Raw genomic sequence first — 14,388 nt, forward strand, 5'->3', positions numbered from 1 at the left:
GTGTGATTGTTGAGGCTATCCTTGGAGCCCTTAAGGCCAAGTGTTGAGTTGTATCGGCGCGGTGATCGTGTTGAGTTGTACGGCTATCCTTGGAGCCATCAAGGCCAAGAGTTGAAGTGCTAGTGGATCCTTGGTTAATCGATCTTAACCAAGAAGGGGAGATGTAGACGATTTATTGTCGAACTTCCATAAACATCTCTTATCCCTTTTACTGCTTTATTTACATTACGCATTTATTTAACTGAACTTATATTTGATTGCTTTAAGTCTTCCGCTTGCGTATTTGCATAATCGTTTTAAATTGCTAAAGTTGCCAATATAACCTAAACCTACCCCCCCCCCCCCCCATTAGGTTCTAACAATGATATTAGAGGTCAAAGATATGATAATGGATCTAATATGAAAGGGAGGCATAAAGGTGTACAGAAAAGGTTACTTGAAATGAATCCCAGAGCTTTTTACACTCCTTGTGGCTGTCATAGACTTAATTTAGCTTTGTGTGATATGGCGAATTGTTGTCCTAAGGCTATGTCATTTTTTGGAGTTATACAACGGATCTATACATTGTTCTCCTCTTCTACCAAGCGATGGAAGATTTTTAAAGATCTTGTGAAGGGTTTGACAGTTAAACCATTGTCACAAACACGCTGGGAAAGTCATGTTGAGAGTGTTAAACCTATAAAGGAGCAAACTTCACAAATAAGAGATGCTTTGTATGAGTTGGCAAATAAAAGCGAAGATCCTAAGATGAAGAGCGAAGCTGAGTCCTTAGCATTACATGAACTTGAGAATTTTGAATTCTTGCTTGGTGTGGTAATTTGGTACAAGTTGTTGTATGCTATCAACACTGTGAGTAAATTTCTTCAATCTGAAAATATGGATATTGATGTTGCTGTCAAACTTTTAGAAGGAATTATTTTATTTCTAGAGGAATTTAGAGAAGATGGTTATGATAAAGCCATGGTTGAAGCTAAAGAAATGGCTTGTGAGATGGGCATTGAAGCTGCTTTTTAAGAGAAACGCGTTGTTCGAAGAAAAAAACAATTCGGTGAAAGTAACAGTGAAGAAGTGACACAGCCAGCTACAGAATATTTTCGAATCAACTATTTTCTATTTATAGTTGATCAAGCTCGTTTTTCTATGACAACTCGGTTTGAAAAATTCCAAAAGTACGAAGAATTATTTGGTTTTTTGTTTAATCTGGAGAGGTTACAACTTACAGATGATGAAGTATTGCTGAGATCTTGTAAGAATCTTGAAAGTTCTTTGACTCATAGGGGTTGTTCTGATATCAGTGGAGATGATTTATTCTCAGAGTTGACATTCCTGAAGTGTTCATTACCAAGAGAAGCCAAAACAACCATTGATGTAGTGAATTACTTAAAGAAAATGGATGGTTGTTTCCCAAATGCTCAAATTGCTTATAAAATTTTGTTGACTATCCCGGTTACAGTAGCGAGTGCAGAACGAAGTTTCTCAAAGTTAAAGCTCATCAAAACTTTTCTACGATCAACCATGTCACAAGAAATATTGAATGGACTGGCTATGTTGTCAATTGAGAAAGAAGTTACTGAACGACTTGATTATACAGACTTAATTAGTATTTTTAGCTCCAAAACTGTAAGGAGGGTTGCATTTTAGTGATAATTTTGGACATGTTTGATCTTATTGTTTAAATACATTAAAATTTTCTGAATGGTATTTTTTTTATAGTCTGAATAGTATTGTTTAGTTATTTATATTTTCTTTAATGTATTGATTTAATTCAAAAAGAGTATCATGGAACTAAAAAAATGCGAACACATATTACGCTTAGTTAAATCATTTTGGGGCCTTTTTTAGGAAAGTTTGACTCATGCCTAAAAATACTTAGGATCGGCCCTGAAAGCAAATTAGAATACTTGCACATCATCCGAGTTCGAACACTTGAATATTATAAAACCTGATTTAAAAAAATTTATTAATAAAACAAGTTAGAATAATTACACATTAATTAGTGAGTTGGGAACCACCAAAGTAAATTGTTTCAAATGTTCCTTGTTGAATATCTCGATTGCTGCAGCTGAATTCCACCACAATGGGGAGCAAATAAGGACTAGAATAAGACTGAAACTCTAACTTATCAAACCCCAAAGACTGCCTCCATTTTAATTTAAATTTGAGGCAAATGGTCAAAGGAAGCCAAGGTCATCATTTCATTTTTTTAGAAGGTGAAGCTGAGTCTATCAGACTTTCCCAATAATTGGGGCTTCAGAACGTAGATCCTTATGAAGCACATTTGCTATATGCCATAAACTTGATCACTTCAATCAAATTTCTACAATCTCATTCATATAAAAATCAATGCAAATAAATCTACATAGTTTATTCTCTAAAATTATTATTGAATATCAAAATTCTCTTTCATTGGAAGACTAACAGAAGGTTTAATCCGTGCAAAAGAAGTACTATAAATTAATTTCCCTACACGTTGCACCCAAAAGTTTAATCCATGCAACACTTGCCGAATGAAATGTGCTACAGCCGATAATCCTTGTTACTCAAAAATACTCGAATGAGCTACGGTTCACTGCCCGGAAGTTTAGTAGCATGTCTTTGATACCAAACGAGCTTCTTTTCGCCAAGTAAAGAAATGATGATTGATCGTATTTTATACTCTGCCATAAGTATGAGAGATGGTAGAATTCGGCGGAGAATTCAGAGCACATTATGTGGGCAATCAAACCTGAGAAACAACCGAAAGAGGATGGTCATCCTGAGATACAATCGAGAGAACATACCTCTAGCCAAAACAAGTTAATAAGTAACATTTAGAAACAAATAAAAATGTTAGTTGTTAAAGAATAAACAAAAAAAGTCTTTCTCTCCCCTGTTGAGAGTTTGTCTCTCTCTCTCTCCCTTGTTGAGAGTTTTGATTTTCATATGCTTATCTTGAAATCTTTATTTCAAAATTAAATCATGGAATCAAAAATGGCACACTTAGCCATATCTGCCGAAGAGGATGAAGAATTAGTTCTTGATCCACAACATCTTCAGACGAACTCAGGACTATCAGATCTGTGTTTGGTTGGGAGGTTTCTCACGGAACGAGCTGTTAATTTCATGGCTATGAAGCATAGGATGGCTAGTATATGGAGCCAGGTAAGGTGTTGCCATTCAAGAAATTGGAAATCATAGATATATTTTCCAATTCTTTCATGTGATAGATATGAACAGGGTCTATGAAGGAGGACCATGGGCATTTGATAATTGTTTGCTTATGCTACATCATTTGAAACAAGGGGAAATGCCAACTCAGGTCCCTTTGCATTTTGCAACATTCTGGACGCAAATTTATGATCTTCCGATAGGATATATGATAGAACCTATTGGAAATCAACTAGGTGAATTTATTGGGAACTTTCTACAATACGATACAGATAATAATAGTTGAATCTAGAGATCATACATAATACGGGTGGCTGTTGACGTCCGCAAACCATTGAAAATATCAAGAAGATTCGAAAGCAAGGAGGTGAATGGTTTATGGTGCATTTTAAATATGAACGACTGGGTTCTTTCTATTTTATCTGTGGATTTTTGGTAGCGCTTATCATGTACGCCCAAATTACCCGACTCAATCAGATAAATAATTAATGCCGTAGTGTGAGTAGGGATCGTTTCCACGAGAAAAGGTAAATTTTAATGTGTTCTAAATAAACAAAAATAATAAAAAGGGGTTTTTTTTTTTGTTTGAAACTTATCCACTAAAATTTAAAAACAATTATGAATGCAATTCTATCAATTACCAAGCACAATCAAATCACAACGGAAAATTCAATAAGAGACAAGCCTTGGTTTTGGTCAACTACACCCTTGATTTCATTCGTTCGATCATCGATTATCTAAAAATATTTAATCCTGTTGAATATTCATCATTGGAAATTAAATTCCTATTTCACCTTAATTGTAATTAACTAGACACAAGCGTTCTAAGATAACCCTTACCAATGAATTAACCTAATACAAGCGATTAGATTTAAACCCACGATAGCATGCAAACTAGTGAAACTGATAAATCTAGACAACTCATGCACAAGCGGATGAATTTAGCCTAGTCAATTATTATCCCTACAATTCCTAATCTCACAAGCGGACGATTATTAATTGTAGTTGCTTCGCAAATCAGATAGTTCAAACAATTATGGATTCAAACTCCAATTTAGCAGTAGATTTTATATAAGAATTATCAGGTGATCAAACTAATAATCAAACATACAATCATGAAATAAATCAGAATAATTATTGATACTCAACAATAATCAAGCTTTGTAAAACACAAATCTCACGAATAAATTAATCAAGGGCTTCGTCTTCCTTAACCAAGTATTAAAAAGTTAGCTACAATGATTCATAATTAAATTCATAAAAATTTAAAGAAAAGAAGAAAAACTAGAGAGTAATCTTCAAGAAGAAAACCTAGCCTCCAACGTAATCCCCCTAAAAAGTCTCATGATAATCCCTCAAAAACGGAATTAAGAGTCTAATAGAGGCTAGGAACTAAAATAACAAAGTTACCAAAATTAAAATAATGTTTTCGAAAAAGACGCCCGCTCGATCGGCAACATTCTGCGGATCGATCGGCGTAAAAATTATAAACTCTCTGCCTCGCATAAAACATGTGTCGCTCGATCTGCAAACTTCTGCGGATCGATCGGCAGAAAATGTCCAAGTCCACTGTCTTCAAAATATAAGCACCCGCTCGATCTGCAAACTCCTGCGGATCGATCAGCATTACTTCTCCAGAATTCTTCAGCATATTCCATTCCTCCGAGGTTCCATCTTAGTCCGCAAAATAAGCGACCTAACCACAAAAACAAGAATCCCATCATGCAAACACGAAAAATGCAATAAGAACAAAATGCTAGAATAAAAAATGTAAATTAATGCAAAACAACAACAAAATGACATTACAAATGCAATAAAAAATGCAACTATCAAACTCCCCCACACCTAATCCTTACTCTCCCTCGAGTAAGTATGAAAAACAAAAATGCAAACGAGAATCAAGAATTACTACGGGGTAAAGGCCTCAGTTCATTTTTCAAACTTTTCAAATCCATCCATCCAACTCACATTATTTTCAAAAAATTTTAAGACCAAACTGATTTCACCCCACAAACTCACAAACCCCGCAACTCATGTTCCAAACACTCGCCTCCAAATCCAATTCACACATTCATAGATCATAAGGACTTTTCATGGTTTCATAGGATTACAATGAATAGAAATCAAATCAACATACTCATCATCGGTTAAACACAAAGGAATCAAGTGTGTAAGTGTTTTGATAAAAATGCATACTCATCAATCGTGTCAATTGTCAGTCCATAGGCAAAATTCGCACAACCCATCTCCACTATTATATTGGGCGACTGTGACTCGGTCAAAAGGTCTTATTCGGTTTATAATGTAAGGCTGGCTTATGGCTACAAACGAAGGAAAGAATTCAAAGAGGGAGTAAAATCTGATTTTATCTCTTAAATCCACTCCTTTTCATTCACACGGCAAACTCTTTTCATTCCTTCAACTCCATTTTTTTTTCAATTTCATTTTCAACTCGCCTTTTGTTCACAGTCTCCTCTTTCCTCTTTTTTTTTTTTTTTTTTTTTTTTTTTTTTTCAGATTTCTTCCTTCCACCCAATCTATTTCTTTCTTTTATTTCTCATCCCCTCCACTACTACACTTCTTCTGATTTTTTTTTCATTTTCACTTCTCAACACACTATCCATTTATTAGCATTCAAATCAAGAGTATAAAAATCAAACATGCAATTACTCCCTAAAGGAAGGAAATAGTGTTTAAGCTGCAGATAGTAGTTGTAGGACCTTGAAAAAATGTCGAATGGGGGTTTATCACATGTTTTCACGCATGACATTCGTTTTCAATTAGGTTCAAAAGAGGTACTAGGGACATAATGTATTAAGGGTGGCTTGAAAGGCTCAATCTAATTCAGAACCTATCCCATTCCTAAGTCACAGTATACCCGTATTGCGCCTCGAGGGATGTTCGAACAAGTTCTAGACATGTCTCAATTCACAATCAACTCATACAAATTTTAGTCCGTGCAAAGAAGAGAAATCTCAACAGTAAACGATGATTTTCACACACAATTCAGAAATATGCACCTTATGTGCTCATATATATGTAAAGGCTCAAAGGGCATCTAAGGATAAAATATTCAAGAAAATTGAGGCCCAAATAATACAAAAAATGTGTAAGACCCAGAAGTTAATTATCTGGTAATTTGGCATAATTAGAATTATTATTGAGATGCTAAATTAAAATAATTATTCATGCCAAATAAATTAGTAAGTGTATTAAAAATATGTATTTTTGAATATCGAGATTTAAACGATATAAAATACATATTAGAGCTAAAATAATACACGAGCGTTAAAATATCTGGACTGTGTCAAGTTGCCCAAATAATAATTAAATAGAGGCAAACACACACCCTTACATATATACATATACACGCATAAATCAAAAGAAAGAAAGAGAAAAGAGAAGAGAAGCCCAACCCCCAAACCCGTTCATTCCCGTCACCAATTGCGCAGCTGTGGTATTTCGGCCATAACTTCTTCGTTCGGAGTCCAAAATTCGATTCGTTTGTTGGGTTTTCTTCCTTACATCCGTGGCTTCGATTCAAGCTAAGAATCTCTGAATTTGATGCCCATTTGAACCCAAATCGATTCCAGTTCGTGACCTGCTTCTGTGCAATGCCGAAGCTCTGTTCGTGATCTGTTCTTCGTGGGTTCTTCTCGGACTAATTCCTGGTAAGTTTCAGTCCTTTTAAGCTTAGTAACTGTAGGACTCGGAACCTAGTTCATGTCCAAATGCTAGCTCACCATTTCGACTCGTTTCAGTTGCGTTTTGGGTCCTCCGGCGAGCTGCCGCCGTGTCACCGCCGTGATACAATATTTGTTCGGTTCCAGATCAGTCTAGCTTCGAATATTGAAGCTTTTAAACCCAAATTCCAGCTGGTTTAGTCGAGGTATAACAGGCTGTCGACTTTGGGATTTTACCCTCTTGGATTTAATTTGAATTAGTTGGTTATATCGCATCGTTTTGATATATATTGGAATATTAATTGTGTTGTAGGCCGAAACTTTGGGAATTAGAGTTGAGGACCTTCGTTTGAATTGGTATAGGTATGTTACGGTTGGTAACATACAACGGTAAAAATATAAATATTGTTTTGCCGATATTATGTTGATTACGTGAACTATATGGATTATGTGAATTTAAATGCCTCATTGTTTATATGTTAAATTATTTGATATATTTTGTGGCATTTAGAATAGGGCATGATATTCACTACATCACACGTTGAGCCCTATCATTCTTGTTACCCGTTATCATATTGTATTGTACTCTGGGCACACATATTGTTATTTCGGGAATCAGCTGGTGGCTTTTTATGCCTAGTATCCCTGAGACCGAAATTATGATTGTCTATTCCTTGATGCATTTTCTGTGTGATATGCAATTGGAATCTTGACATCGTATGTTGTTCGTTATTGTGCCTATCTGTTGTATCGATATCAGCTGTATGGAGGCCGAGTCGTGGGTGTTTGATTTCACACAGCACGACATACCTCGCATACTTGGCAGGGCGTTTTAGTTACATGACGATGTAGCTCCCCTGTGTTCTAGCTCGAGCATTGTTCCAGTTGTTATCGTACTGTTTGTTGGCTCCTGTTATCCCGTTTACTTTGAGCCCAGTTCATGCATTGCATACTACATTTTATAATGTGTTTATGCATAGTTTATATGTTTTGTTGTTGTTGCCTAACTGTTTCATACCAGAATCCTAACCTCAGTTTATTCTGGGGGGGCTACTGTGGCTGCTGTTTGGCACCATGGTAGGCTACCCAAGTGACTTTCCAGCACCAGGCGGAGGGTCCGCTGGCGGAGCTCGTTGAGGAGGTTGGATCATGTCTTGTCTCCCAGTTATATTATGTATTATCGGAGTTATATTATGTATTATGTTAGAGTTTTTTTTTATATTCTCCGGGGAGATGCCCCGATGTATTTGTGTTGTATTTGAGAGTTCCTGCTATGTTTTAAATTGTTATCGAGCCTTGTCGGCTCATGTATGTGTTAACTGTTTTAATTTGTTTTCGTGCCTGGCCGGCACATGGTTGTATGATAATTAAATGTAATTAGAGTAACCGGGCCTCACAACATGGTATCAGAGCATAAACTGGGATATGCTCAAACTAAAGTCTAGGACACTCGAGTCTAGACACTAAAGTTGATTTTTGCGCTTGTTGTTGCTACTTTTCAACATGTTTACGTGCCTATGTGATATGTTTATTTTCATTCTAATTTTTTTGTTGTGATTTATATTTTATAGAATGGCTGAAAGTGGTAATAATGCTAGTCGTGGTCGTGGGCGTGGTCGTGGGAGACCTCGCATTGATGTTAATACCGAGGTTAATCAAGCTACTGGACGATTGGAACAACTTAGGATGGATGAGTTAGTTGCCCGTTTCCATACCATGCGTCCACCTCGTTATTTTGGTAATGAGGGACCTGAAAAAGCTGAAATCTGGATTACCGAGATTGAAGATCTCTTTGATTTGATTGAATATCCGTCGGCGCAACGTTTGAAGCTAGCACTCCATCAGTTGAAGGATCGTGCTAAGATGTGGTGGGCTACTACCTTGATGACTTTGGAATCTCAGAAAGTAACACCGTCTTGGGATGTATTCAAGCTGAAGTTCAGGGAAAGTTATTGTCCTCCATCATTCTATAGTGCCAAATCAACTGAATTCCATAACTTGAAACAAGGAAATATGTCGGTACAAGACTATGCTGATACTTTTTACGAACTGTTGAAGTATGCTCCTCATGTTGCTGCTAGTCAGGGAGCTATTGTTGAAAGCTTCACTGAAGGATTAGATGATCGCTTGCATCCATTTGTCTCGACTGGAAAGCCAATGAATTATCCCGAAGCTGTGGAATTGGCAAAAAGGGCTGAGGCAAGTTTTCGAAGGAGAAGTGGAAACAAGACTCCTATCCAGCACCAATCTGGCAAGCAATCTTCAAGTCATTTTAGTACTTCATCTTTACGTCCAAAAGGGAAACAATTCAAGAAATCTGGCTCTAGTTCTACTAGTTCTGAAGGTTCTGGAAAGCAGAGTGGACAACGCTACACTGGTCCTTATTGTGATAACTGCGGTGGGAAACATTTCAGCAATCAATGTGTGGGAGTTCAAGGACTTTGCAATGTTTGTGGTAGACCAGGACACTTTGCTCGAGTTTGCCCCAGTCAGACAGGAAAATCAGTGCAGGCAGGTAGTGGAACACCTGGTGGCAAATTTTCTGCACCATCCCACTCTTCTCAACAGTCGAGCAGGCCACATCAGCAATCAAGAGGACAAGGTGGTCAACAAAATCAGCCACCCGTTCGTGTATTTGCCTTGACAGAGGACGAGGCACAGGCAGCTCCAGGTACTGTAATTACTGGTAACTGCACTCTATGTGGTTTTACAGCACGAGTACTCTTTGATACTGGAGCATCACATTCGTTTATCTCTCATGCATTTGTCGCTTCGCATGATCTTTGCACCACTAGTATGAATGGAAATTTATCAGTTGCTACTCCAATGGGAAGAATGATCATAACTAATAATGCTGTGTTTAATGCGGTGTTGCTCTATGCTGATAATGTGTTGTACCTGAATCTTATAGTCCTACCTATGCATGATTTCGATTGTATTGTGGGTATGGATGTTCTAACTTCTAATAAAGCCACTGTCGATTGTTATAGAGGAATAGTTCGATTTAGACCTAGTTTTGCTCCTAAATGGAATTTCTATGGTCGAGGTTCACGAGCTAAGATTCCTTTAGTCTCTTCTATCGAAATGACTCGTCTGTTGGACTCAGGAAATGAAGGTTTTCTTGTTTATGCTGTCGATCTGTCTCAAGGTGAGCGGTCAATATCTGACATTCCTGTTGTCTGTGAATTTTCTGATGTATTTCCTGAGGAAATTCCTGGATTTCCACCAGAACGAGAAGTTGAGTTCAGTATAGAACTTATGCCAGGAACTGAACCTATATCTCGAGCACCGTATCGATTAGCTCCTGTTGAGTTAAAAGAATTGAAAGAACAGTTACAGGAATTGTTGAGTAAAGGTTATATTCGCCCAAGTTCTTCACCTTGGGGTGCTCCTGTTCTTTTTGTTAAAAAGAAAGATGGCACGATGAGAATGTGTATTGATTACAGACAATTGAATAAGTCAACCATCAAGAATAAATATCCACTTCCAAGAATTGATGACTTGTTTGATCAGTTACAAGGTACGGCGGTGTATTCCAAGATTGATCTTCGCTCTGGATATCACCAAGTACGAGTTAGACAACAAGATATTACAAAAACAGCATTTCGCACTAGATATGGACACTTTGAATTTTTAGTTATGCCTTTTGGTTTGACTAATGCTCCTGCTATTTTCATGGACTTGATGAATCGTGTATTCAGAAAATATCTCGATAAGTTTGTCATTGTTTTCATCGACGATATTCTTATTTATTCTAAGTCCGAAGAAGAACACGCCAAGCACTTGAGGTTAATTCTTCGCATTCTTCAAAAGAAACAATTATATGCAAAGTTGTCCAAGTGTGAATTCTGGCTAGACAGAGTTGTCTTTCTAGGCCATGTTATCTCTGAACATGGTATTTCTGTTGATCCAAGTAAAGTAGAAGCAGTATTGAATTAGCCAAGACCGACGAATGTGCCAGAGATTCGGAGTTTTATGGGTTTAGCTGGTTATTATCGTAGATTCATTGAAGGATTCTCAAAGATTGCTAAACCTATTACTTTGTTGACTCAGAAAAATCAGAAATTCATTTGGTCTGATGAATGTGAGTCAAGTTTTGTTGAGTTGAAGAAGAGATTGACTTCTGCACCAGTACTTACAATTCCAAGTGGTTCTGGAGGATTTGTTGTTTGCACCGATGCTTCGTCTCGAGGTTTAGGTTGTGTCTTGATGCAACATGGCAGAGTAGTGGCTTATGGTTCTCGTCAGTTGAAGACACATGAATCTAGATATCCTGTTCATGATTTGGAATTGGCTGCTATTGTCTTTGCTCTAAAAGTCTGGAGACATTATCTATTTGGAGAACAATTTGTAATTTATTCAGATCATAAGAGTCTCAAATATTTATTTTCTCAATCTGATTTGAATATGAGACAAAGACGTTGGATGGATCTATTGAAAGATTATGATTGTGAGATCCAATATCAGCCGGGAAAAGTGAATGTCATTGCTGACGCTTTGAGTCGTAAAGTCGATAATGATGCTCAACTCTCCTCAATCTATATTTCTAAGTTGCACGAGGATATCTGCACTTCTGGTTTGAATTTTCAGATTCAAGGGAATGCTATCTGTGTTTCTCAGATTTCTGTTGAACCTGAGTTAATTCAGATTATTAAAGCTGCCCAAAAGTCAGATGATCAGATCCAGAAGTCTTATGATTTAGTGACTCAAGGACATCAATCTGGATTTTCAATTTATTTAGATGACTCTCTTCGATTGAATGGAAGATTAGTTGTCCCAGATATTCCTGACTTGCGCACAGCCATCCTTAATGAAGCTCATTGCACTCGTTATAGCATTCACCCAGGAGGCAAGAAAATGTATCATATTCTCAGACCTCAATTTTGGTGGAAGAACATGAAGAAGGATGTAGCTGAGTTTGTATCTCGTTGTATGGTCTGTCAACAAGTTAAGGCAGAACGTATGAGACCAGGAGGATTACTACACAGTCTTGAAGTTCCTCAGTGGAACTGGGAACATGTGGCTATGGATTTTGTCACTCATTTGCCACGTACTTCTCGTCACTTCAATGCCATTTGGGTAGTGGTCGATAGATTGTCCAAGTCAGCTCACTTTATTCCGTATGAAAGGACTTACTCGTACAAGAAAATGGCTCGTTTGTTTATTGAGAATATAGTGAGACTGCATGGAGTTCCAGTTGCAATAGTCTCGGATCGTGACCCTAGATTTACTTCAAAGTTTTGGACTAGCTTCCAAAAAGAAATGGGTACACGACTTGCGATGAGTACTGCATACCATCCTCAGACCGATGGTCAAACTGAGCGTACAATCCAAACTCTTGAGGATTTGCTTAGAGCTGTAGTTATGGATTTTAAAGAGAGTTGGCAAGAAGCTTTACCATTAGCGGAATTTTCTTACAATAACAGTTTCCAAGTGACTATAGGCATGGCTCCTTTTGAAGCTTTGTATGGTCGCAGATGTAGATCACCGCTCTGTTGGGATGAGTTCGGTGAAAAGCAATTGACTGGACCCGAGATTGTTCAGGAAATGCATGACAAAGTTCAGTTGATACGTCAAAGAATGAAAGCTGCCCAAGATCGACAAACAAGCTATGCGAATAAACGTCGTCGACCTTTGGAATTTCAAGTTGATGATTTTGTATTTCTAAAAATATCACCGTTTAGAGGCGTTGTTCGTTTTGGTATGAGAGGTAAGTTGTCACCTCGATACATTGGTCCTTATAGAATTGTTGAACGTATTGGGTCTTGTGCTTATCGGTTGGAGTTGCCACAATCTTTGGATGGCATCCACGATGTGTTTCATGTATCTATGTTGCGTAAGTATGAGCCCGATCCGTCTCATGTCATTCAGCCTGATGAGGTTGAACTGGATCCAGCATTGTCTTATATAGAGTATCCTATGTGTATCTTGGATCGCAAGGAGAAAGTTCTTCGCAACAAAGTTGTACCACTAGTTCGAGTTCAGTGGTCGAGGCATGGGGTAGAGGAATCTACTTGGGAGACAGAGGAGAAGATAAGAACTTCTTATCCATATTTGTTTGATTCCTAGCATGGAATTGTGGTGTATTGCATTTCAGATGTATGTGTGTAAACTGAAATTTCGAGGACGAAATTTGTTTTTAGTGGTGGAGAAATGTAAGACCCAGAAGTTAATTATCTGGTAATTTGGCATAATTAGAATTATTATTGAGATGCTAAATTAAAATAATTATTCATGCCAAATAAATTAGTAAGTGTATTAAAAATATGTATTTTTGAATATCGAGATTTAAACGATATAAAATACATATTAGAGCTAAAATAATACACGAGCGTTAAAATATCTGGACTGTGTCAAGTTGCCCAAATAATAATTAAATAGAGGCAAACACACACCCTTACATATATACATATACACGCATAAATCAAAAGAAAGAAAGAGAAAAGAGAAGAGAAGCCCAACCCCCAAACCCGTTCATTCCCGTCACCAATTGCGCAGCTGTGGTATTTCGGCCATAACTTCTTCGTTCGGAGTCCAAAATTCGATTCGTTTGTTGGGTTTTCTTCCTTACATCCGTGGCTTCGATTCAAGCTAAGAATCTCTGAATTTGATGCCCATTTGAACCCAAATCGATTCCAGTTCGTGACCTGCTTCTGTGCAATGCCGAAGCTCTGTTCGTGATCTGTTCTTCGTGGGTTCTTCTCGGACTAATTCCTGGTAAGTTTCAGTCCTTTTAAGCTTAGTAACTGTAGGACTCGGAACCTAGTTCATGTCCAAATGCTAGCTCACCATTTCGACTCGTTTCAGTTGCGTTTTGGGTCCTCCGGCGAGCTGCCGCCGTGTCACCGCCGTGATACAATATTTGTTCGGTTCCAGATCAGTCTAGCTTCGAATATTGAAGCTTTTAAACCCAAATTCCAGCTGGTTTAGTCGAGGTATAACAGGCTGTCGACTTTGGGATTTTACCCTCTTGGATTTAATTTGAATTAGTTGGTTATATCGCATCGTTTTGATATATATTGGAATATTAATTGTGTTGTAGGCCGAAACTTTGGGAATTAGAGTTGAGGACCTTCGTTTGAATTGGTATAGGTATGTTACGGTTGGTAACATACAACGGTAAAAATATAAATATTGTTTTGCCGATATTATGTTGATTACGTGAACTATATGGATTATGTGAATTTAAATGCCTCATTGTTTATATGTTAAATTATTTGATATATTTTGTGGCATTTAGAATAGGGCATGATATTCACTACATCACACGTTGAGCCCTATCATTCTTGTTACCCGTTATCATATTGTATTGTACTCTGGGCACACATATTGTTATTTCGGGAATCAGCTGGTGGCTTTTTATGCCTAGTATCCCTGAGACCGAAATTATGATTGTCTATTCCTTGATGCATTTTCTGTGTGATATGCAATTGGAATCTTGACATCGTATGTTGTTCGTTATTGTGCCTATCTGTTGTATCGATATCAGCTGTATGGAGGCCGAGTCGTGGGTGTTTGATTTCACACAGCACGACATACCTCGCATACTTGGCAGGGC

General features: G+C 37.5%; 1 protein-coding gene and 1 long non-coding RNA gene across 2 annotated transcripts; both read left to right on the forward strand.

The window, feature by feature from the left end:
- The first annotated feature begins 399 nt into the window (after positions 1 to 399).
- On the forward strand, positions 400 to 1,641 carry LOC140888108 (uncharacterized). Its single transcript, XM_073295790.1, has 2 exons — positions 400 to 985; positions 1,082 to 1,641. The coding sequence occupies exons 1-2, from the start codon at positions 400 to 402 to the stop codon at positions 1,639 to 1,641; spliced, it is 1,146 nt and encodes a 381-aa protein (XP_073151891.1).
- Positions 1,642 to 13,373: 11,732 nt separating this feature from the next.
- On the forward strand, positions 13,374 to 13,923 carry LOC140886318 (uncharacterized). The gene is made up of 3 exons (XR_012151518.1): positions 13,374 to 13,547; positions 13,638 to 13,765; positions 13,873 to 13,923. It is a non-coding gene; the product is annotated as an uncharacterized lncRNA (long non-coding RNA).
- The last annotated feature ends 465 nt before the right edge of the window (positions 13,924 to 14,388 follow it).

Source organism: Henckelia pumila, chromosome 3 (genome assembly GCF_033568475.1).
Source record: "Henckelia pumila isolate YLH828 chromosome 3, ASM3356847v2, whole genome shotgun sequence".
In the NCBI taxonomy this organism is placed as follows: domain Eukaryota; kingdom Viridiplantae; phylum Streptophyta; class Magnoliopsida; order Lamiales; family Gesneriaceae; genus Henckelia; species Henckelia pumila.